Source organism: Aquarana catesbeiana, linkage group LG11, assembly GCF_042186555.1.
Source record: "Aquarana catesbeiana isolate 2022-GZ linkage group LG11, ASM4218655v1, whole genome shotgun sequence".
NCBI classification, from domain to species: Eukaryota; Metazoa; Chordata; class Amphibia; order Anura; family Ranidae; genus Aquarana; species Aquarana catesbeiana.
Window position 1 is genome coordinate 262,490,581 of NC_133334.1, and position 26,727 is coordinate 262,517,307.

At 41.7% G+C, this 26,727-nt stretch overlaps 1 protein-coding gene across 1 annotated transcript in view; it reads right to left on the reverse strand.

The window, feature by feature from the left end:
* Positions 1-1,480: 1,480 nt before the first annotated feature.
* KCTD15 (potassium channel tetramerization domain containing 15) overlaps positions 1,481-26,727 on the reverse strand; it is a 66,920-nt gene continuing 41,673 nt past the window's right edge. Inside the window, 2 exon segments of the mRNA XM_073605769.1 lie at positions 1,481-9,540; positions 21,319-21,624. Of these exon segments, the coding sequence (XP_073461870.1) occupies positions 9,388-9,540; positions 21,319-21,624 (459 nt within the window). The 3' untranslated portion in view covers positions 1,481-9,387.

Here is a 26,727-nt window from a genome sequence, read left to right on the forward strand (position 1 = left end):
AAGTTTGAGAGCAGGATATAAAATTTTCCGACAACAAAATCCGTTGTCGGAAATTCCGATCGTGTGTACACAAATCCGACGGACAAAGAGCCACGCATGCTCAGAATAAATAAAGAGATGAAAGCTATTGGCCACTGCCCCGTTTATAGTCCCGACGTACGTGTTTTACGTCACCGCGTTCAGAACGATTGGATTTTCCGACAACTTTGTGTGACCGTGTGTATGCAAGACAAGTTTGAGCCAACATCCGTCGGAAAAAATCCTAGGATTTTGTTGTCGGAATGTCCGAACAAAGTCCGACCGTGTGTACGGGGCATTAGACAGTTGGTAAGAGAAGACTTGCCACCATTGGAAGATTTCCCCTCACCCATTTTCAAAAATTTTGGTTGACTAATGGTCGTCAGTATAGCTAGAGAGGGGGAATTTCCTTAGCAGGGAAACAGACATAGAAAAACCTAATCTTCGAATGTACCACGCTTCACTGGTGTCAAAGCACATCTGCTTATCTTTGCAAGCTCTGTATATATCCCAAGGCCATATACACACAGAAGAGAGTAAGGCTGGCCATACGCGGTTCGAATCTTGGCAGTTTAGTACGAACTGACCCAAGATTCTGACTGTTAATGGGCAGGCTGAATGTACTAGGTTGAACAATCAACATGAGTACAACCAGCCTGTCGGATTCACTTGCGATTATTTATAGCAGCCGCTAGCGATAATCAGTCTTCTTCTAGTGGGGACAGGTTCCCCCTCCCCAACCCCGCTGGGAGCAGACAATAGTTGGGCAGGAGGGATTCTCCTACCAGCACTGTTTGTGTTGATGGAGGAATTGTGCGAATTTCTTTCCTGCAACCCATGGTTGCAGGAAAGAAATTCACATCGTGTGCCTTACACAAACCAGAGTGCCCTGGACAGTGGATAGAAAAGCATTGTAAATTGTACTTAAAGTAAAGTGACCTAATCAGGGCATATCACCAGGGAGGACCTCTCCAATGCGATACCAAGTTAGAGGCTGATGAAGGGGTATGGCTCCAAAGCATGTAAGTGAAGGTTCCTACTAACCCAGGATACAACTTTGGTCTTTGGGGACTTATTTGTAATGCCTTGCTCCATATTTCTTTCAATGCGCAATTCCTTGCTCAAATCCCCCTTCCTCCCAGCTACCTCGTGTCTTCAGCAACTATTTAGTGTGACCTGGTGTCCCAATGGAGAGGTTCTCCGTGGAGATACAGTATGCTCCGATCAAATCACCAATTTCGAGTGTACTGTTGAAAAAAATTTTTGCACAGTGTGGAAAACATTTTTGTTTTATGTTACATTTTGTAAAACCCTAATACAAATATTGAAAGAGGAAAAACTTAAGAGGTTCTAACATTTCTTTCCTCTAAGGCTAAAACTGGATCGTCTACATCTCCTCTTCACACCAATATTAACTGGCCAAGAAAACCAAACCAATAAGAAACTACTCAGAAACAGACACTTTTCCTTTCTTTTTTTTTACTTTACAGAAATGTTTATGGCATGAATTACTATATTAGAAATATGTATACACAAGTACATGACAATATTTTTTAAAATAATGTATAATATACAATTCTACATATACTTTATGTACAGATCTGAATGCAGCACCGGACCCATACAGATATAAAATTGCAGAATAAAATATTTCTAAAAACGTTTATTACGCAAAGCCAGTCTGGAAAAAAAAATGTGTTCAGTGATGAATGACCCCCAGATATGTAGCATGTTTAACCCATACATGGCTGCAGGATCCTTCAGTATTAGTGCTAATACATTGTAAACCTCCGCACAGCAGGAGGAATGGAATCCAATGCTCTGTATATACATTAGCTTATTACACATATGCGCATGTGCTGACACCGCTGGAGTTTGTAGGGCTTCAGAGTGTTATAAATTAAAGGGGTCAGTGTAAAGTGAGGAAAGCATTGTGTTTAAAGGATTAAAGAATCCAACCTGGTCTTTTCAGATTTGGCTGAATTCCAGCATGTTGAATCAACCTCTAGATTCTTATAGTTCTCAAGGATTCCAATAGAAAGATCTCTGTACCTGAGTTCACAATTTTGCCCAATTCTGGTGATTGGCAGAGCTCTGAACCCAGGTCCAGAGGTCTTACGTTAGCAGTTTTTTATATGGTTTCCATTAGAGAGGTTTCAATAGGCAAAGCAAAACTGTGTGACATTGGAAGACCTTTCTGATAGAGAACCATTAGAATAAGAGATAAATATAAACATATACACAATGTGGCCACCTGTCCATTGCATGCATGACCAAAGGTATATGGACACCTCTCCAAATAATGGAGTTCAAGGGTTTCTAGTGAAGGGTGCTGGTAATACTACAGCATACAAAGACAATAGATATTGTGGTAACAGTTTTGGAGAAGACCCTTTTCTGTTTCACCATGACTGTGCCCCCGTGTACTGTACAAAGCCAGCGCCATAAAGACATGGTTTGACCAGTTTGGTGTGGAGGAACTTGAGTGTCCTGCACAGAGCCCTGACCTCAACCCTACTGAACACCTTTGGGATGAATATGGGCCCATATAGGTATAATGGTCAGGTGTCCACAAATGCTTTTGACCATATCGTATATAAGTATCCAGTGGACGATTCAGCCTGCCAAGCATTATCCATAAATGAGATGTCCATTTTACTGGACTAGTTCTTTAACGTTTTTATGGCAGTGATGCAGGCTGGTCCAAACATTCTCCACATTTGAGACAAATGTGACCTGTACAGGTCTCTCCTCTGAATAGAGTGATATATTGTAGCTATTATTTTAGAATCAAATCAAATCCTAAGACCTAATGACATCACAGCGATGTGAAACACTTTGTGATGGTCATTCTTCCTTAGGCATTTGAAAGGCTTATTGGCTTATTGTTTTAGTCCATAGCATGGCCTTCCCAACTGTATAAACTTCAAGTGCATATTAAAAAAAACGTTCACAAACGATCAGAAAATGTTATCAAATGTCTTCTGAATTCTAGACAATTGTGTACACACCCATTTGTATGCATTTCCTTCAGTTAGGGTACAGGTTTAGTATACTTATCTTTGTACTGAACCCTGCAAATTAATAATTACTAGTGAATAAAGTAAGTTACATAAAAGAGAGAAAAAAAATGAAAAAAAAAATCGGAACTATAATTAAGGTATTATTGTTCATTTTAGTCCTTCATTGAAGACTGATATTTTAAAGTCTACAATACATTTTATGCCTGTTGGTATTGTGATTTACAAGGAAGATTAATTATGGAACAACTCCAGACATGAAAAAGTTGTTTCAGGTGGTGCCCAACGGAAGTACATGATATGAGAGTTTTCAATGTCTCCACTGACCATAGCTGCCTTCTTGTTGGACATTGATAAAAGATCATGGTGATACAATGACTGTCATTTCAGACTGACCAAGTGGATATTATGGAGTGGTAGAAGGGTCCGCTTCTAAATCAATATCGGGGCCTATGTTATCTTATGCTTAAAGAGTCCTGATTTAGCAGAACAAGCAAATCTACTGCAGTTTAAATATAGCTCATATTTATCCCTTAATTTGGACCTATACACAACTTTTTCCTGCAGTGTTTCCCACATAATCAATTGCCCAGGTGCTTGGTCAAGTGATCCCTTCTGAAAGGGAAGGATCAGAGTTCTGATGCGTTCCTTTGCCAGAAATCAGGTGACCAAGCGCCTAGACCTTCAAACATGTAACTATCAAAGGTGGGAATAAGGAGCAGCATTTTCTACAAGAAAGCATTTCAGCTCCTCAGCTAATCTTCATCTATCCCAACAGACTGTTAAAATAGCTTTAAGTTGAAGTGGACCTTTCAGTAACTCGATGTTAAATATATTTCTGACATCTCACAATATACAATGGTACTATAATTTTTCAGGAAAGTTCCACCTTTTATCATTAAAAAGCCAGCCTTGAGCCTGCTGAAGGCAGGACATAGCATTTCTTGATAAGTACCAGGGAAAGTAGACTTTTGAGTCAAGGGGAAGCATTCAAATTGTTGCTCCGGTTAGCACAAGAGAGGAGAACTTCCCTGGTTTCATCCCTAGGGGGACCTCATCTATGACCATCCAATGTAGCTATGGTGAATTCATCCCAATCTCTAGGGATTGCCCAGCAGCAAATATCACTTTTTGATCCAGCACATATACTGGTGGAGGATGAAAGCCTGCTTATTACTGCCTGGCTTCAGAAACGTTTTAGGCAAAAAATCAAAAATTAAGCAGCCAACTGCCCATAAAAAGAACTACTTAGCCACATCTGCAATTTTAGATGCTAATCATTCAAATTACATTTTTGTCTCCTGCCCAAATCCTGCCTGTAACACAAGAGTACTGGATTTGTGTCAGTGCACCCTAGCCATTCCACACTAGCTAATCTGAGCCAAGGATTGACCCACCAGAGTATAATTCTGGTTACAGAACAGCTGGGAACTGGAGGTTTCTACTTCGATATGAGAATTTCTGATGATTTTGTTCAGCATATGGAGGAAACTATTTTTTATTTTTTTATATGTACACAAGAAAGCAATCAGCTTTAAATAAGGAATCTGTGTACATCGGGCAGCCATATTTGCACATACTTTATGCAGGCTATACTTCCTTCTTAGTAGTTGTGCCTTCCTAGTTCTGTCTCAGTGAAAGTCTGACAGTCAAGTCTGACAGGCTGCAAACAAAGCCCTCTCTGTCACTGAGAGGTGGGAGTGAGGTGATGGACTCAGATCTTCAACTCGCAGACTGGAATCATTGGTTGAACCTAATGACTTGGATTCACCAGCTTTCCACAAAACAAGGGACCACTCGAAAGACAGGAGTCACCCAAATTCTGAAATCCACATATAAAAACGCCAAGAAAGAGAGGCAAATAATTGTCTCAAGAGTCCAAAGTCCTTCATTACAATCAGGGGGAACATCATCAAAGCAAAAAGGTGGCCATTTTGCTTCAGGGGCCAAAAATTCCCTTCATGAAGTCTTATAACTATGTAACAAAAAGTAGCTAACTCAAAATAAGCTCCAGGAAAAAAAATCATGAACAGAAGCAATAATTTATGGGGGATTGCGCCTGTGTCAGTAGCCAAGGAATGTGTCATATCATCTGGCCTCGGCAGCAGACAAAATCACCTATGCCAAACGCATTGGCTGCCTTTTTGCTTTCCTGTTACCTGTGATTTCAATAAGAGACTTTGAACTCATGGGATGATCATTTTTCACGCATTCTTTACTCATTTATGTGTGACTCTTTCTGTCAATGAGATTTATCTTGGAGTTGTTGATCTGCACAGATTGAATATCGGTGCATATAATATAGTTATGGAAATATGGTACAGGGAGTGTTTAAAAAAAGTAAAAAAAAGATTGCAACAAAACTTATTTTTAGGTAAGTATAACATCAATAAATAAAATATGGGTTAACTATAAAATACGTTAAAGTTTTCTTCTATTAGGCCTCATGCACACGGGGTGTCTGTAAAATCCCCTCTAAACGGCAGAACTCCTGGCAGGAAATTACTGCTAAAAAAAAACTGTGCTAAAACCCGCATATTGCACAGGCCTTTAGGCGCGTCTACTGTTTGTTCGCTAATGCTTTCTATTCGCCAGAATATTAATTTATCTAGCTACTAAAATGCATTACTGCTCAAAGGTTAGACACATATAGTGTTTATGCGCGTTTAGATGCGCTTAGACTTATTTAAGCGTGTTCCATGTTTTATCTGCTCTTTAGTGCCTTTCCTGAAAGTGCCTTTGCTAGGCTTTTTTTCAGCCTCTTAACCCTCTCTAATACTCCTTTAGACACCTACTTTGTTTCCCCGAAAATAAGACCTAGCGTGATTGTCGGTGATGACTGCAATATAAGCCCTACCCCCCAAATAAGCCCTAGTTAAAGTCCTTGTAGGTCTTATTTTCAGGGTAGGGCTTATTTTCAGGGAAACAGGGTAGGGCTTATTTGGGGGGTAGGGCTTATATTGCAGCCATCACTGACAATCACGCTAGGTCCTATTTTTGGGGAAACAGGGTATTGTTGCATGGACACATAGGCTTACCGTACATAGAGGTATTTTTACAGGCTGAAAGAAAAAATGCTCAACACCTGCAAAGGTGCCATTTTTAAGCTCTATATGCATGAGACCTTAGACTGGGGTTACAGAACACACTTTGCAGAGGTTCTCTGGTGCAGCAGGTCACGTGTTTCCAAATTTATTCAACAAAAATCTGTTTTTAATTGATGAAACAATTTAGACTTTTTGCTGAGTGAATTTTTTTTGCTAGGTATAAATTCTGGAGGGAAACCCAATATTTTTAATGGTGCAACCGGTTTCTGTCTAGAAGCTAGTGACATGACAGTCCTGACATCCTGGGTTTGTATCTCCTGCCTATACCACCATTTAAGCTAACCATACACGCCAATTTCATCTTCGAGCCATTGGCAATCGCAAATAAGACTGCAAGTAATCGCCAGAAACCTGCCAGGAGTTTGACTGAACACCAGAATTTGGTTAATTGTGAAGTCGAAACTGGCCAATAAATTTTTGAAAGATCGGGTTGAAATGGAAAAAACTTCCACTAAGTTCCTTTGGAGGAATTTTGACCCCATCTCAATCTGGTCGATCAAAATCACCATTTTATGTTTACGATTACTTTGTGATTTCACCAAAAAAAATAAAATAAAATGGTTGATCACTTGATCAAATTGCCACGTGTATAACCAGCTTAAAATGAATGTATTTTGGCATCAACCATCTAGCGACGGAGCCTATTTTCTGGTTCTCATCCACACACCAATTCAATGGTAGAGGACTGGAGTCCCTATCAGAGAAGCTGAATAGTTTCAGGTTCCTTGCCAAGAAAAGCTGTCACCTTTAAAATGACTGTCAGGGGGAATTAAAGGTAAAGTTTAGGTTAAAGCAGAGTTCCACCCATTTTTGCAGGTTGCTTTCATCCACATGCCCACCCACAGTGCAGCCCTAAATGGATATTAATTTTTTTATTAATGTATCCGAATACCTTCATTTTAAATGTGTTGGTGGCACTTCCGGTCCCGACCACCTAGGCGATTCCCTTGGACTCCTGGGATATCAGGGTCATCTATCCCAGAAGTCCAAGGGGATCGCCTGATTCTCTATTGATTGATATGTTGCCATAACAACGGGGCGGGAACTTCCGCCGCCATTGCTACGGCGACCTGCAGTCAACAAACTGTGCCGCACAGTGTCATTACTGCGCAGGTGCGAGATCTGGAGGTGCATGCTGGGTAGCCAGCTGCACCTAATCCAGCATATAGACACATGCCCAGAACCGCAATGGCCTCTGCCTGCTTCCGAGATCAGGTAATTTTTTACAGATTAAAAAACACACACATAATTACAGTTGGGACAGTATCCAAATATTAATGTACAATCTGTGCCAATCATGGGGGTGCTTTTAGAAAAAAAACTGATTATGGTGACTGGAGCTCCACTTTAAATTGGTCCAGCATGGATGGCTGATGGCTTCTGGGTTCCGTGTCGAGCGGTTGTCCTGTCTCTTGGTGAACACTGAAGGTCCCTTTGCTCAGCATTAACGAGAACACTTTGCATTTTCTCAATGCGTTTAAAGTGTTGTCTGATTGAACAAAGTGTAGATCATGTCACCACCCCACCTCATCCAATCAGAGAACGCTTTGCATTGACACCTGTGTGCAGTGAGCAACCTCCTAGGTTCACTATACAGCAGGGCAGCCGCTTCGCTTGGGACCCCGGATGCTAGTGGAAATCACTGTAGTAGTGGTGCCTACTACAGTTTCCACAGTGATCCCACAGGTATGGCACATACATACATTGGGCCAAGCTGTATTTTACTATGTAAACTATGCATAGCTAAACTTTAGCTTTAAATATTTTATGACATGCTAAGTCTTGTAGTGTCATGACCAGGGCTTTTTTTTCTCAGAGAAAAGAGGCAGGAACTCCCCCTTTCTGAGTCAATTCTTGTCTCCGCCCCCTACCCACCTCCGAGCATCGTTTCTTGATTCCACCCACCTCTCAGTACTGCCCCATTTAGAGAATACTGAGCTAAGTATCATTTTGTGGTGCTAAGTAATTTGTATGGAATTTGTTAATGATAACAAGAAAAGCAGTAAAATAGATCCCTTGCAGCCAGCAGCAATAAACCCTCCCCAGCAACAATAGATTTTCCCCCCAGCAACAATGGACCCCTGAAAAAAAAATCCCACCCCATCAACAATAGACCTTGAGCATCAACAACAGATCTCTAAGCAGCCAGCATCAATAGACCCCTGCCTCAACAGCAGATCCCTTCCAGTAACAATTGACCCCCCCCCCCCCAGCAACAATAGTCCTCCCCAGATTAAATAGACCACCATGCAAAAATAGATCCTCTCCAGCAAAAATATAGCTCCCCGAGGAGCCAGCATCAACAGACCCTCCAGCACACCCCACACCCCTTGTCATTACATTCAGTACTGGAGGTGCCGAAACTGCGTTCCCTGCTGAAAAAAGCCCTGGTTATGACACATGGCGGGGGCACAGACCTACGACACTACCATCAGTATCGAATGCCAAAGTCGCTGATAAAGGCTGCAGCATTCATAGTTTACCCCAGAAAAGTGAATATACTCTCGCAGGGACCTGTGTTATGATCTTTAACTTCTCGACGGGGTCGCTCGAAGCGTGGAATCTGCTTCAGAGACTTTGCTTTCAGTGATTTCCTTGATTTCCTTGAACTGAATCCCTTTGTCATTAAAAATACAGCGTTACAGAATGCATCAAAATACTAAAACAACCAAAACAGTTACAGTATGGATAGTCTAGCTGACAACATTTTTTTTAGTGCTCCTCAGTCCAGTACTGTATGTCACAGTTACCCATCCAAAAAGCAAATCCTTTTTTTTTAAATCAGCTTTTCATTAGATCAAATATATGATTAATCAGGTAATTGCAAGGATCAGTCGACTGGATTAAATAGAGGAAAAATGTGTCTTATTTTACGTGTCGGTAATATCATTAATTGGACTGGGGACTGGACCCCCCCTTGGATATTTTGTTCATCCGGTTCCCGTGGGCAGCGAGATTCCAATTTGGAGAACACAATTCCACTTTGTGAGACTTTTTGTCTTTACAGCACAGCTGTCGCGTTGAGTACCAGTCCCCCTGGACCCCCTTCCTTTTTTTTTTTTTTTTCCAAGGGCCGAGTGTCTGTCCACTTTGCAAAGTCGTCTTTATAAAATATCACAAACTGGCAACAAAAAGTCATATCGAGTCTGTTAATACTGTTAAGCAGGTCCTGAAGTTTTTTTTTTTTCACATCGAGGACTTTAGAACACTTCATCCGCCATAAAAATGACACCATTAAGGAATCAGTCCAGAGGCTCCTGTTTTATCCTCATTGTGTTCGGCTGCACCCGCCTGTCCTCCCGGCACAATACGTATTCACTAAACTGTGAGGAGTCAACTCCGCCACCGCATGAGGCAGCCACGTGGAATCCCTTTTGAAACAGTCTTTCGAGCACCTACAGGGTAAGAATTGAAAATTAAACTCTTGAAGAAACAATATGAGAAATATACTAAATAATGAAAATAAGCAACCACAATGTACTGCTCATATCCACTTTCCCCCCAGCCCTCATAGATCAATTAATCGAAAAGGTCGGAGACCTTTTAGCAGCTGCTATGAAACATCAAATAACATCCATCCGACTACTGGAACTAAGTTACCGTATATACTCGAGTATAAGCCGACCCGAATATAAGCCGAGGCACCCAATTTTACCACAAAAAACTGGGAAAACGTATTGACTCGAGTATAAGCCTAGGGTGAGAAATGCGCAGCTACTGTAAGTGGAAAAGAGGGTCAACAATGCCCATTTGCAGCCTCACTGTGCCCATTTGTAGCCTCACTGTGCCCATTTGTAGCCTTACTGTGCCCATTTGCATGCCTCACTGTGCCCATTTGTAGCCTCACTGTGCCCATTTGTAGCCTCACTGTGCCCATTTGTAGCCTCACTGTGCCCATTTGTAGCCTCACTGTGCCCATTTGCATGCCTCACTGTGCCCATTTGCATGCCTCACTGTGCCCATTTGCAGCCATAGGTCCCCTGAACTTCAAACTCGGTAGTTAAGGGTTCCTAGATGCCTCCTAGCTGCAGCCATTTGGGGTCTCTGGACCCAAAGGGTCCCGAAATGACATTGCTGCAGATGGACACAGTTGACCAAATTTGGGTCCCCGTATCTCAGGGCCACTTGGTGCTAGGACCCCCAAATTTGGTGTGCAAACCCAGTGGAACTAGCACTACAACATATCCAAGCTGGGGTTCCTAGCACCAAGTGGCCCCGGGATACGGGGCCCCAAAGTCGGTTCAGAAAATGTCAAGCAGTTTTCTGCAGCAGAGAATGACATTTTCCGAACCAAATTTGGTGCCCGTATCTAGGGGCCACTTGGTGCTAGGAACCCCAGCTTTGAATACGTTGTAGTGCTAGGTCCACTGGGTTTGCACACCAAATATGGGGTACCTAGCACCAGGGGGCCCGGAGATACGGGGCCCAAATTCGGTTCGGAAAATGTCATTCTCTGCTGCAGAAAAGTGCTTGACTCCAGTATAAGCCGAGGGGGGCATTTTCAGCACAAAAAAATGTGCTGAAAAACTCGGCTTATACTCGAGTATATAAGGTAAGTATTTTTACCTTTAGTTACACTTTATACCACTTGATGACTGGAGGATGACATTTCCATTTAATATAATTTATTATTTTTCATGCTATCAATAATTTCTGATTCCACTCCTTTATGGTTCATATTGATTCCATCAGCGAGATGTCTGCTTTCTAATGAGGATGCTAATAATTTCAGTTCTGAGATCAGTAGAGCAGGGTGCACCCCTAGCCGGGAGGTGTTATACTGCAAGATTACCTTTCCAAAAACTCCTGCTAGCAACACATTTCTTAAAATGTGTACGTACCTGAATCTGACCCGTTATCACACCCCCTGCAGTCCCTGAACAGCAGAGCTCAGACTGGGAGAGAAAAAAGCAGCACAAGGAGCAAATCAGTTGTGCAGCAGTGCCCATATGCTAACAAGGAACAAGCTGATAGGAGGAGAGAGCAGATGAGCTCATCAATCTGCTGCTTCTCCTTTTTTTGCTATCCAATCACAGGCTGGGAGAGGGACAAGACCAGTAAGTGTCACTGAACTGCAGCAGAGAAAATAAGGTTTTCTACCCTGCCAGCCAAGGCTGTGCTGTGAGTCAGAGCTTTGTAAATGTCAGGAGTGGATGGACAGACATACAAATTTGTTGGCAGGTAAAACAAATCTATAGATTTCAGCTGAGCCGTATGCCTGAAGTTCAGCTATAATTCCACTCTTTCTAATTTTACTTTCCTCTGTCTGTGTGGCCCCAGCTGCTTCTTTATATGCAGCAAACAAACAAATACTCTTGTGTATAAGTGTGATGTGCGGATGGTCTGGTTTTTAAGGGATAATTTCTCAGGCCTTGCTGCCCTCCAGAATAGGGGGTATCCTAGCAGTCATAAAGGAAATAAAGAAAAGAGGGCGTCCCGGCCTTGTGCATCATCCTTTATATATTTATTAATAGAAACAGATTAAAAACTACTCACAAAACATGTGAAGAAAAAACGTTTTGTGAAAGCCTCCTAATGGTGGCAATCGGTCTAGGTGTTGATGGTCTCCAGAAAGGGAAAATCGTTTTGTGAAAGCCTCCTAATGGTGGCAATTGGTCTAGGTCAGTGGTTCTCAACTCCTGTCCTCAGGACCCACTAACAGGCCAGATTTTAAGTATTACCTTGCAGAGATGCAGACTAGAATACTGCAGTCACTGAGCAGCAAATTATATCACCTGTGATGTATTTCAGTTAACTTGCAAACCTGGCTTGTTAGTGGGTCCTGAGGACAGGAGTTGGGAACCACTGGTCTAGGTGTAGATGGTGTCCAGAAGAGAAAAATCGCTTTGTGAAAGCCTCCTAATGGTGACAACCGGTCTAGGCGTTGACGGTCTCCAGAAGGGAAAAATCGCTTTGTGAAAGCCTCCTAATGGTGACAATCGGTCTAGGCGTTGACGGTCTCCAGAAGGGAAAAATCGCTTTGTGAAAGCCTCCTAATGGTGACAATCGGTCTAGGCGTTGACGGTCTCCAGAAGGGAAAAATCGTTTTGTGAGAGCCTCCTAATGGTGGCAATTAGTCTAGGTGTAGATGGTCTCCAGAAGAGAAAAATGGCTTTGTGAAAGCCTCCTAATGGTGACAATCGGTCTAGGCCAGTGGTTCTCAACCTGGGGGTCGGGACCCCCTCGGGGGTCAAATGACAATTTGCCGGGGGTCACCAAATCCTGGGCTGTTCCTGAAGCCCGCGCTGCTCTCCCAGCCTTTTCGCGGCCGCCCAGCAGGGCTGTCCCTGGAGCCCGCGGCCGTCCACTAAACCTCTTTGCAGCCGCCCATTCAGTTCACAGCATGGCTGGGGGGTAGAGACTAGAGGTCAGCTGACTGGTGAGGAATGAAGTGAGTGGGGCTGGAGGAGACCCTATCTTATGATTTTGGCATAGGTGTCACTGCTACGAGACACCACAAAGTCGGAGGCACAGTGAAGCCGGAGACACAGTGAGTAACACTACCTGTGATTAGAGTTGCCATTAAAAGTCCCCACTACAGTTCTCAGATCAGCAGATGACTTTGATTAAGAGCACCTAAGTTGGCTGATCAGAACCCCCACCAGCACTGCCACTCATCCCATTCCCCCACCAAGGAGTAAGAGAAGGAATAAAAATAGAGAATACATGGAAGGGAGAGGAAAAGAGGGGAGGAACAAAGAAAAAGAGAGAGAAAGGAATAAGAGAAAGAACAAGAAAGACAACGAGAGAGAGGGATGGGGGGGGCAAGAAATTAGGGTAAAGAGGGATAAAAGGGAAAGAAAGGAGAACAAAGAGAAAGAGTGGTACATCCTAAAATGTACCATAAGGGGTTTTAATACTGTACAAGTGGAAGAGACTCAGGGAGCGCTAAATGTCCGTGGGTTAGGAGCGCAAATTACTTGTCTTGCCTTGGGAGCTGACAACCCACGCTACGAAAATAATTTTACTGTTAGGGGTCCCCACAACTTGGGAAATTTTATCAAGGGGTCACGGCACTAGTAAGGTTGAGAACCACTAGTCTAGGCGTTGACGGTCTCCAGAAGGGAAAAATCGTTTTGTGAAAGCCTCCTAATGGTGGCAATTGGTCTAGATGTAGATGGTCTCCAGAAGGGAAAGGAGAGGACGTCAGGACCACTGCTGCCTGATGCGTTTTGAAGAGATACCTTCTTCCTCAGAGCCTCGAATATCCCTTTGAAACGCCTCAGCCAGCTGCCAGCAGTGGTCCTGATGTCCTCTTCCTTTCCCTTCTGGAGACCATCTACACCTAGACCGATTGCCACCATTAGGAGGCTTTCACAAAATGATTTTTTTCCCTTCTGGAGACCGTCAACAGCTAGACCGATTGCCACCATTAGAAGGCTTTCACAAAGCAATTTTTCTTCACATGTTTGTGAGTAGTTTTAATCTGTTTTTATCAATAACTATATAAAGGATAATGCACAAGGCCCTCTTTTCTTTATTTGCTTCTTTATATGGCAAGGCCCTCTGTGTACACAGCAAAATGGCTGCTGTATTGCTTGCTGCATCATTTTTCTTTAGGACCGTCTGTCTATATTGTGTTATTACTGTACCCTTCTTTGTCTTAAACCTTTCATGGTACTGTATTTATTTTAAAGGAAAAAAAAAAATAATAATAAAAAAAAAAAAAAACCAAATGATACAAAGACACCACATTTTGTGGGGGTGGGTCATTTTACAGTTTTCCTCCAGGCAGAAAAAAAGTCAAGGAAATTCTGCCTTTTTTATCCGCCATTCTCAGCTTGTCAATGAGCAACACACTTGTTAATAGTCTGAGGGCAAGTTTTACAGAAACTCTTCTTTTCAGAGAAAAAAGTACAGATCAATTTTTTTCCCTTTAAAGTCCATACCGCAGGCACCATCATTTAATTATGAGCCAGACATAAATTATGCATTTATACATTGTTGCATTCTCTGAAGTGGCGGAACATTGAAAAAAATCTTCCCGGGTAGGTGTTTGTGAGGGTGTAGACGCAGGGTCTGTAGACATTATTCACACACAGGGAGAGGGAGAACATGGCATTCTATCCAATGATCTATCTATTTATTGAACTATCGATTGATTTATCTACCTCAGATCTATCTATCTATCTATCTATCTATCTATCTATCTATCTATCTATCTATCTATCTGTCTGTCTATCTATCTATCTATCTATCTATCTATCTATCTATCTATCTATCTATCTATCTATCTATCTATCTATCTATCTATCTACATGCAGGGCTGATCCATCTATCTATTGACCTATTTATTAATATACCCCAGATTCATCTATCTATGATCTATCTATCTCAGATTTATTGATTTTATCTAGGGTGCTTAGCATAAATGAGTACACCCCAACAAATTTGTCAGAAAACCTTTTACTTTCCTTTCGGAAATAACATTTTCTATGGGACGCTATACTACACAATACTCCCACAAATGCGGGCCATTGATTGCAACCAAGATTTGTTAATTTGCACACACAAAAAAAGTATTTTTCTTCCTAACAAAATCATTTAAGACCATGTTGCGAAAATGAATACACCCCAATGAAAAGTTTTATGGCCCGTACACACTTGGACGAAAAATACCGCTTTCGACACGATAATCGGGTCATTAGTACAGAGCTTCCGAGAGCTGATCACGACAGTTCATCTGATATTATATGATCGGACATGCACGAAAAATGTTCTCGTATAATACCAGATCGGACGATTTTCGTTTAATCAGTACAGTTGTCGTCCGAAAATACAATACAAATACTATACATGACATCACTTTTGAGTTTTTATTCTGTCGTATGAGAATTTTCGTAACTTTAGTAAACTCTGTAGGTTCGATATATGCTAAAAAATATATGCAAGAAAAAACAGAAAAAAAGGACGATCTGTTGTCCGATTTTCGGATCGTGTGTGCGGGGCATTAGGAGCAAAGCTAAATTTTAGACAACAAAATCCTAATTAACCACTTCAGCCCCGGACCATTTGGCTGGCCAAAGACCAGAGCACTTTTTGCGATTCGGCACTGCGCCGCTTTAACTGACAATTGCGCGGCTGTGCGACGTGGCTCCCAAACAAAACTGAGGTCCTTTTTTCCCCACAAATAGAGCTTTCTTTTGGTGGTTTTTGATCGCCTCTGCGGTTTTTATTTTATGCGCTATAAACAAAAAAATTGTGACAATTTTGAAAAAAACGCATTGTTTTTAACTTTTTGCTATAAATATTCCCAAAAAATATATATAAAAAAAATGTTTTCCTCAGTTTAGGCCGATACGTATTCTTCTACATATTTTTGGTAAAAAAAAAATCGCAATAAGCGTTTATTGATTGGTTTGCGCAAAAGTTATAGCGTCAACAAAATAGGGGATAGTTTTATGGCATTTTTATTAATAATTTTTTTTTTTTACTAGTAATGGCGGCGATCTGCGATTTTTATCGTGACTGCGACATCATGGCGGACAGATCGGACACTTTTGGTGCCATTTTGGGAGACCATTCAATCAGTGCGATTAAAAATGCATTGATTACTGTGTAAATGTGACTGGAAGTGAAGGGGTTAACACTAGGTGGCACTGTAGGGGTTAAGTGTGTCCTAGGGAGTGATTCTAACTGTAGATGGGCTACGTGTGACATGACACTGATCACCACCCCCGATTACAGGGAGCTGTGATCAGTGTCCTGTCAATAGGCAGAACGGGAAATGCTTGTTTACATCAGCATTTCCCCGTTCTTCCTCTCTGTGAGATGATCTAGAGTCTGCGGGACCCGCGATCACACTCACGGAGCTGGTGGCGGCCACCTGCCCGCGATGGCACGGCAGCAAATTTAAAGCGACTTGCCTGTACGCCCATTTGCCTGTCCGTGCCATTGTGTCGATATATATCTACATGCGTCGGTCGGCAAGCGGTTAACAAGAATTCAACTACAGGTGAGTCTAATTATTCATGAAGTGTCCAGCAGATGGATGATTATAAAAGGGCGTTACTTAACAAAAAAAAAACCCTCCCATTTCACGTTGCTGTCAGCAATGGCACCACATGGAAGAGAAAGGTCACAAGGCCTGAGAAAGAAACAATTTTCTTTACACAAGAAAGGTGAAGGCTACAAGAGGATCAGCAAAGCTTTACTTATCAGTCAGAATACTGGAGCAAAAGTGATACAAAAATGTAAAAAAGATGGAATGGCAACTATCTCACAGAGACCTCCAGGCTGTCCACAGAAGTAAACACCTCGACAGGAACGTCTTCTGATGAGAAGGGTTGAAAAAAATCACCATGCAAGTTCACTGCAGTTAGCTAAAGAAGTAGAAAGCCAAACTGGGGTGATTGTTTCCCGCGACACAATACGGCGTACACTGCAGAGGAATGGCATGTATGGGTGTCGTCTACGAAGGAAGCCTCTCTTAAAGCCCATGCAGAAAAAAGCCTGCCTAGAATTTGCCAGGGCCCATGCTAAAAAAGAAGAAGACTACTGAGACTCTGTACTCTGGAGTAATGAGACCAAGACAAAATTTTTTGGAACTGATGGCTTCACAAAGGTGAGGAGCACAAAGAAAAATGCATGGTGCCTACATTGTGGTGGCCGTGTCCTTCTGTGGGGCTGCGTGAGTGCTGCTGGTGTTGGGGAGCTGCATTTCATTGATGGTATCATGAATTCACAGATGTACTGCTCTATATTGAAAGAGAAGATGCTATCATCACTCTGTGCCTTTGGTCGTCATGCACTTTTCCAACATGACAATGATCCAAAACACACATCTGTTCCATTTCTGAAGAACAGGGTGAAAGTGATTCAGTGGCCAAGTATGTCTCCTGATCTGAACCCAATCAGGGAACACCTATTGGGAATTCCGAAGAGACAAGTTGAGCATCACTCTCCATCCAGCACCCAGGCTCTAAAAAGAGGTTATTCTTGAAGAATGGAAAAAGATTGATGTTGCAATATGTCGCCAACTTGTTCATTCCATGCCTAGAAGACCTGGTGATGTCCTTACAAATCATGGAGGTCATACAAAATACTAGATGGGAGTAGTTTTTGTTGTGGGGTGTATTCATTTTTGCATCAACTAATTTGAGTAAAGCTGATGATTTTGTAATCTAAGTTATATTATTAACCTTATTTTCATGTAATGAGCTAAACAAATGTTCTATAAAACTTAGTTTTGTCAAAATTTGGGAAATTGTTCTTATGTTCATTGAGATATGGATTAAATCTTCCTTTTCAAAAGGAGTGTACTCATTATCTATCTATCTATCTATCTATCTATCTATCTATCTATCTATCTATCTATCTATCTATCTATCTATCTATCTATCTATCTATCTATCTATCTATCTATCTATCCTTATATAAATTCAGATCTGCATCCTTAGGCATCCTTTCAGGGACGCTTCGGTGTGTTCCTAAGCTTATTACATATGATATTGCCATGACACACAGTAAGTTTATCAGTCTACATGAATAATTCCTGACATGTCACATCTATCTATCTATCTATCTATCTATCTATCTATCTATCTATCTATCTATCTATCTATCTATCTATCTATCTATCTATCTATCCTTATATAAATTCAGACTTGCATCCTTAGGCCCCTTTCGCATGGGGTGGACTGGGGCTGCGATCTTCTTGCTCAGCAGGGGATCTGTCCGCTGATCCCCACTGAGCAGGCGGATAACAGGTCTGTGTCTGCTCTGCTTATGCAGAGTGGACACGGACACAGCCTGCTCTGCTCTATGGGTGGTCGGATGTAAATGGACCGCCGGTCCGTTTACACACGACTGCCATTCCATCCGATCTGCTGGATGGAAGGGGAATGGATTCCCATCCGTCTCTATATAGCGAGTTGGATTGGATGTCCATGAGGTTTCCGATCAGTTTCTCAGGCAGACCCGATTGAAACGTCTGTGTGAAAGGTCCTTATTTATGGAAATTTCATTTGCATTTGGACCTATCAGGTCTCCACATACTTTTGGCCCTAAATGTATATAATGCAGGGAGCGTAACTCTAATCTAAGCAGACCATGAAACTGTATTGAAGCTCAGAACGGTCTGTTCATTTTTGCAAGTGGCAAAAGCATTTGACAAATGCATTTGAATTTTCATTAATTTTTAGGAACTCGCATATAGAAGATTGGTTTAAAAACAAGTCGCATTCTATATCACTAGAAACCCTGCCTCTAGGATGGACATTACAGAGATGAGGACCCCTTAATGCATTAGCTATGGGGTCCCTTCATACATAGATCCAACCCTGACATCACAATATCTATCTATAGATGTTTCACAATATCTAATCTATCTATCTATCTTAAAAAAAACTATAAAGTGCCTTCCACAGTAGGAATGTTTTCAGGGACGCTTCAGTGTGTTCCTAAGCTTATTACATATGATATTGCCATGACACACAGTAAGTTTACGAGTCTACATGAATAATTCCTGACATGTCACAATATCTATCTATCTATCTATCTATCTATCTATCTATCTATCTATCTATCTATCTATCTATCTATCTATCTATCTATCTATCTATCTATCTATCTATCTATCTTAGGGCTGTATTTATAAGGGGACCAAAGGGTCAACTGCCCTGGGCCCCCTGACAAATGCCCCCCTCCCCCCATACAAAAATTGAAAACAATATCAAAATCCTAGTTTAAATACTCCTCTAACCTTCCCATAAACCTCTTCCCCAGCACAGCAGATCCCATTTCATTCAGGTCCAAACCATCTTTAGCATATAGGTTGCACCCCAATGAAAAGTCAATCCTCCGCATTGTGTGAAAAGGCTGTTTGATTCGGCTGTATGCACAGACCCTCCTCTTCTTCCACTGACTCCAAAACAGGTCCAGATAAGACAGAGCCTTTGGAGTCAGGCTGCACATGCTCAGTTTGGTGTGTATTGCTAGAGTTTTTTTTTTTTTTCTTGGGAGAGTGCATGTGATCAGCACAGGGCCAATCAGCACTGTCCAGACAGAGGGTATGCATCCTGATAGGTCAGCAGATCCCATTTCATTCAGGAACAAACCATCTTTAGCATATAAGTTGCACCCCAATGAAAAGTCAATCCTCTGCATTGTGTGAAAAGGCTGTTTGATTCGGCTGTATGCACAGACCCTCCTCTTCTTCCACTGACTCCAAAACAGGTCCGGATAAGACAGAGCCTTTGGAGTCAGGCTGCACATGCTCAGTTTGGTGTGTATTGCTAGAGTTTTTTTTTTTTCTTGGAAGAGTGCATGTGATCAGCACAGGGCCAATCAGCACTGTCCAGACAGAGGGTATGCATCCTGATAGGTCAGCTCAGTGCAGTATGAAAACTCTGTCTACAAGCTATAACCAGGCACTGATAGAAGTCACAAGACTGCTATATACTGCTGATGAGAAAAGGTATTTAGCAGTTTCTGAAATAGCATTAAAAACGCTGCGCTATCAAAGGTATAAGCATAAAGCCTCTGAACTAGTAAAATTATATCCTCTACACCGTGATACTAATAATGTATAAAATATATGATAAAAAATATATAAAATAACAAGTGCTTAATAGCCAAATAATAAAGTGACAATGTGCATTCATATAGTGATGAAAAACATTAAAGCAAATATGTCCGTGGAAATCTAAATAAATCCAAATACTGGAAATATAAAAAAGTGCTTAAGTGCACTGTGCAAAGTTCAAATTGATTCAATTTACAAGTGCTCCACACTCCATGCGATTCAGTAGGACAATATTTGGTGGGCACTAAAGTACTAAAATCGCATTAAAAATCGTATTTAGCAGTTTCTCTTAACTAAAACTATTGCATTTCCATGTTCTGTGTACTGTGGGAGACCAGATCTAGTGAATGCAGGGTCCGGGGTTTAGTAACACTTTAAGTGTATACAAATTTTTTTATAATTTATTTGAAACATTTTCTTTGTTTCTTAACTCTATTACCCCAACAAGTTAGGCTGACATAGTGACAAGTACTCTTTAGAACTCCGAGCAGAAAAAAGTAATTTAAATAAAGCGGATTGGTTTCTATGCACAGCTGCACCACATTTTGCATTCTCTAGTTTTAGTAAATCGGTGAGTAATATGGCCACCCCTCCAAATGATTGAGGTATTTAAAGTGAATTGTACAGTTTATAGCTACAACACACAAAGACATTGTAGACGATTGTGCTTTTCCAACCTTGTGATAACAATTTAGGCAGGACCCTTTTTTGTTCCACCGTGACTGTGCACCAAGCCAGCTCCATAAAGACATGGCGTGACCAATTTAGTGTAGAGGAACAGGAGTGTCCTGCGTAAAACTCTGATCTCAACTCTACAGAACACCTTTGGAATTAATTGGAAAGCCAATTGTGAGCCAGGTCTTTTCATCCATAAATCGACTTCAGTACAACCAGCCTGTCAGGTTTTTTTCACCTGATCACTGCCGGCAGCTACAGCCATCAGCAGTGATCATTGTATCCTGCCAGTGGGGAAGGCACCTCACATTCCTCGTCATTCCAGAACACAATAGCGCTGCAAAGGGGATTCCCTCCATCAACACTGCCTGTGTTGATGGGGGAATCTAGCAATTTTCTTTCCTTCAACCCATGGTTGAAGGCAGGGGCATTGCTAGGTCTACAAAAGATCTGGGGCTAGAGCCCATAGCAGCGTAGTAAAGAAAGTCATACGCATGGGCGGGCTTACACATGTATATAATATACATGTGTGTGTGTATATATCCCCAGAAAGCCTCCCCCTTGCATCAGGGTCCCCAGAGAGCCTCCCCCTTAAATCAGGGTCCCCAGAGATCCTCCCCCTTAAATTAGGGTCCCCAGAGAGCCTCCCCCTTAAATCAGGGTCCCCAGAGAGCCTCCCCCTTAAATTAGGGCCCCCAGAGAGCCTCCCCCTTAAATCAGGGTCCCCAGAGAGCCCCCCACTTACATCAGGGTCCCCAGAGAGCCTCACCTCCCCTTGGGGACCCCTGCAGAGACTCGGGGCTATGGGCCCCAGATTCGGGGCTATAGCCCCAAAAGCCACCCCCTAGCGACGCCACTGGTTGAAGGAAAGAAAATTGCATAATGTATAGACTGCCATAGTGTTATAGCAGCTTGATCAATCAGGCCCATTATACTGTGATAAACATAACAAACAGGAAGAACGTAGGAATACCTGAACGGAGTTTAATCGGCAATAGCCGTTTAGTGGAAACCTGATGACGTGGGTAGGGTCTTGGTTCCATCCAGCATTTACAGAGTTGCACATGACATCGCCGGTCTCTGGAAAGTTCTCCTCTATTAATGCCTTCTCCCCACTCAGTGCAATCCTCTCGCCAAGGTCTGGAGTCACCCGCACCACGAGACAGTCACAAGGCTGAAAGTGTTTTCGGTGCTCTCTGTCCTGTTTCCATCGCTCAAGTTCCTTCACCATTGGGTGGAGCTGGTAGTATTTGGCTTCTTCATACAACAGGTTCAATTCCTAAAGGTGCAGAAAACACGCTGTCATATAGAGTCTAAACAACTTCACAAATTCCAAACAGCTGTATTATGGAGGCTTTAAGGCACTATAAAAAGATAGCTTCCAACATGCGAAGTTCAGACTAGACAATCTCATGATTTACATGTATCAGTATACTGCTTCTACGGGCTGAGAAAATTTACAACAAATGATGAACCACAATTTAGAGGGGATTTAACCTCCCTGGCAGTATGATTATTTCAGATTTTAGGTGCTGAAAGCGGTACAATTATTTTGCATGGAAATTTGGCGTTTTATATTGTAGGCCTGTAATTCTTAGGAATAGTTCACTTAAATCTGTCCAAACCAGAGTCTAGTAGACATCCCGGGTATGATAAAGTTTGAAAAACAAAATCATAAATTATAATATAATAAATAACTATAAATAATTATACCAAATAATAATATAATAATAATAAAAATTATTCAATAATGTAATCAAATCAAAAACACTGAAATTTGCTCAGTTTCAGAATTGTCGCTGTCGTTACTATTCAGTGTTTGATGACGGATCTCCCCACAAATCACTATTGCTCAATTCTGCGAGTGATTCTAATTTATTATCGCCGTTTTCTAGCTGGTCTAAAGCCACTTTTGATGTAAAGGGACGGTTTTGGTTGCTATGGACAATCTCCAGTTTCCAGGCAGAAAGAACAGTTTTTATAATATAAAACTGCATGCAGGACACTGGACAAACCACTAGGGACAAAGGGGATGTGTAATTATTTGATACAGTACTGTAATCTGTAAGATTACGCTATACTGTATCTATACTGTGTGTTTTACTTTTTGAATTTGTCGCCGAATTCCGTCCCCGTGCGTCGCAACGCTCGCAGGGAACGGAGCTCGGCACTGTGAATCGAGCGAGACACGGCAGCTCGCCAATCACAGCGGGGAGACATCGCAGGGTCCAGGGGACAAGGTAAGTAACCTCTACATGGATCCTGCGATGCGATCCCGAGTCTGTCTCGGGGTTACCGCTTTTGGTATTGAAAATCCACCCCGAGCCAGACTCAGGAATACCGCTAGGGGGGTTAAAGTGTATGTAAATTAGAAGTCCAACCTAACACTAAAATCCCTGCATCTACAGACACCCACGATCAGACATTAACCTATCTATACCGGTAGGTACCCTGTTTCCCCTAAAATAAGACCTAGCGTGATTGTCGGTGATGGCTTCAATATAAGCCCTAACCCCCAAATAAGCCCTAGTTAAAGTCCTTGTAGGTCTTATTTTCAGGGTAGGTCTTATTTTAGGGGAAACAGCGTAGTAGTATATGCAGCAATACTGATCTCATGATCAATTAAAAAAAAAAAAAAAAAAAAAATAGCATTTACTAATTTTTCCAATGAAGGCTGCAGAGTACCTACGATCAGTGAGTTGGAGGTCTAATGCACAGGTGCTTAAAAGTATTCCATAACTGCCAAAAAGAAAGCGTCCCCCCCTCCCCAGCAAAAAAAAAAACAAAACAAAACAAAAAAAAACAATATAAATATATTACTAATAAATTATGACAAAATTCATGTTGAGTAATAGCAGAGACATACAAATTGCTCGGATCCATTGGCGGTGTACAGGTGTGAGAGCTGAAGTGGTTACATTAAAAATCTACTTTTTATAAGAACTCAGAGGAAGTTAGTAATGATAGATGTAATCATTGTGAAAATGTTTTGCTTCTATTGCACTGTATTAAAAAACAACACCAAAATCTACTTAGAAAAGGACTCCGGGTGAGCGAAGCCCCCGCCAATACAATCTATCCATTCCTATTCTCCTCTTTAAAATGATTCAGAAACTGAAACCATCCTCACCTGGAAATCAAATAAACTTGCACAAAAAAAAATAATTTTCAAAAAATTAGTCACGCCAGAAAACACGATTGAACTTTTAATAGTGAATTTCCATTTCCATAGTCACCGGGAGCTAATTAGCAGCCTACACAGCAAAGCCTGCAGCACATATAATTATAGATGCCCAAAAGCCGTACTAACGTGTAATTTTTTCCATAGTACAGAACCATAGGCTGATATTACCTGTCACCTTAATCAATAGGCCACTCGCTTTGGACACGCTGTCATTGCTTATTTGAAAAGCGCCATCTTTTTTTTTTCTCAAAGCAGACCTTGTATGAAGAAAAGATTTTCTAACAGTATAATCTACACTACCCGCTCAGCTTTGTAAAATAACTAAAATGCCTTTGCTCTAATGTCCACAGCTTGATAATAAGCAACTTAGGAGTGTCCCATACCTCCCCCCCCCTTCCAAATACAGCTTGTTACCCCCATTGCAGCTACATACCAAAGTACTCACTAGGCTTCTTATTACCAAGCTGTGTCCCTCAATGGGGTTTACAGTGAGTACAAAAATCCTATTTTCTATATCATCCATTGGGGGACACAGCTTGGTAATAGGCAACCTAGTGGCCAGTCTGCCATTTAGCTGCAATGGGGGAGCAAAATGTATGTAGGTGGAAAGGGAACCCTCCTTGCTTGTTTATCACCAAGCTGTGTACCTTAATGGAGAAAAATAGTGAGAAAATGGTTTTATGATGAGTACAAAAATCCTATTTTATCTTATTGTTTATTGGGGAACATTGCATGGTAACAGGCATCCTAGTGTGTGTATAAATATAACCAAAATTGTACCCACTCCTATGGTAAACAATCCAAACCAAACAAAAACTAAATTAAGTGATAGACTGCCTTGGAAAAGTATTCACACCCCTTGAAATTTTCCACATTTTGTGGTTGTCACATTACAAAATGTGAAAAATTTTAAGGGGTGTGAATACTTTTTCTAGGCACGGTATAACAGTAGTAGCTGCTGTCTAAAGGTAATCAATCATCCTGCAGAACATATAGCAAATATCTCTTAGGCTGGCCATACGTTATAAAATTTTCTTTTAGATTTACCAAAATCATATAATATGAGGTTAAACCTAAACACTTTTAATTTGTATGCAAGCAGACAGGCCCATGCACTAAATAGTTGAAGGTAAATCTAAAGGAAATTGACAAAAAACATTTTATAATATATGGCCAGCTTTAGTTGAGAGGGAAGACCGTGCTTGTCAATAATATACATAAACAAAAACAACATTGCTAATTAAAAAAAAAGAAAAAAACAGAAAAAAAGAGAGAGAAACAAAAAAGAAGAAAAAAAAGAAAATAACTTTTCTTTTTTGTTGTTTTTGATTAGCAGTATTTTGTCTTTGTTTATATATATTATTGCGTGTAAATGCTGCCGCCCGATTGCTTCCACACACCCCCCGTAACGCCCCCCCCCCCCGCCATGTATCCCGGGCTCCTATTGCCCATCTACGGGCCCGGGACCAACATAGCGGGTGCCGCTGGTTAGAGGCGAGGGAGCTGAGCGGACACACACACACCCTCCTTGTTGCTGACCCAGAAAGCGACGTGTTTGACTTCACTTACGGATCCGCCTCTCGGAGTCCCAGCATACCCGGGAAAGCACGGGGGAGACCCTGGATGTCTTTCACCAAAAAAATCATCACATAGGGGAGTTTTTGTCCTCTATGTGATGAAAAAAAAAGGACTATATAAATTGTAAAAATTTTAGGTTACACCCAAGCACATAAAATCCCCTCCCTCCTCTGAAAAAGTTTTGAGGCCCCCCACCCACATATATATACGCACGTATGAACGTAAACGCACATGCCAGGGTCACCTACACATGAAAACACTTATTGCAATACACATGTTACATATCGACGTGCACGCCGGCGTGGGAGCCATAATTCTAGCACCTTACCTCTATAACACTAAACTGATGTTCTATAGGGGTCTTTTAACCACTTCAATGCTGGGCACATTTACCCCTTCCTGCCCGGACATATTTTCAGCTTTCTGAGCTGTCACACTTTGAATGACAATTGCGCGGTCATGCTACACTGTCTCCATATAAAATTTTTATCATTTTTTTCCCACAAATAGAGCTTTCTTTTGGTGGTATCTGATCCCCACTCGGTCTTTTATTTTTTGCTAAACAAATTAAAAAAGGCTGAAGTTTTTGAAAAAAAATATTTTTTTTTTAGTTTTTGTTGCACTGACGGGCACTGATGAGGCGGCACCGATGAGGTGGCACTGATGTACAGCACTGATAGGCGGCACTGATATGCAGCACTGATGGGCACTAATAGGTGGCATTGATGAGCACTGATAGGTGGCAATTATGGGCACTGATAGGCGGCACTGATAGGCACTGATGGGTGGCACTGATAGGCAGCACTGATTGAGGCACTGACAGGCATTACTGATGGGCACTGATTGGCATCTGTGATGGGCACCTGACAGGCATTACTGATGGGCACTGATTGGCATCTGATGGGCACTGATTGGCATTTGTTGTGGGCACCTCTGATGGGGGCTGCACTGACTATCAGTGCAGCACCCCCGTCCGTCCCCCCCCCCCCCCCGTCAGGAGAGCCGCTGATCTTTTTTCCACCCAGCTGGCTCCTCCTACCAGCGTAGATGTACCTGCATTGAATAGAGAAGCACAGAGACTTAGTGATGATGTCACTGGGTCTATAACAAGGTATGTAATAAAAAGGGAAAGGTTTTATTTAAAACTTTTATTAGCAAGTTGATGAGGGGTAAACCAGGAACCTCAGCGGGACAAAATATAGACAGATTAAAATTCAGCGCTAATCGTTTATTTAAGTAACATTTTATGCAGGAAAATAAAATGATGGTAAAGTCACTTTATAAACATGTAGGCTTATATATATATATATATATATATATATATATATATATATATATATATAATATTTTTTAAAAAGTTAAAATATAATACCCTTCTAACTCTAAACTTCTAGCCCTTCAGGGCACCATCTTGACAAAAACCAGATTCAGGCGATATTTTTAGTTTTACTGGCCACTTCTCCAGAACATGACGCTTCAAAGGTTGAGAAAAGCCCTTGGTTGTTTTCAGAGATCATAGGGAAATCCTTCCGTATGCCGCTACCTCTTGGGTGTGAAAGGCCTGAGCAGCCGACTGAATTCACGGGTGTTTGTGATGAACACCGCCAGCCTGACGAGTGT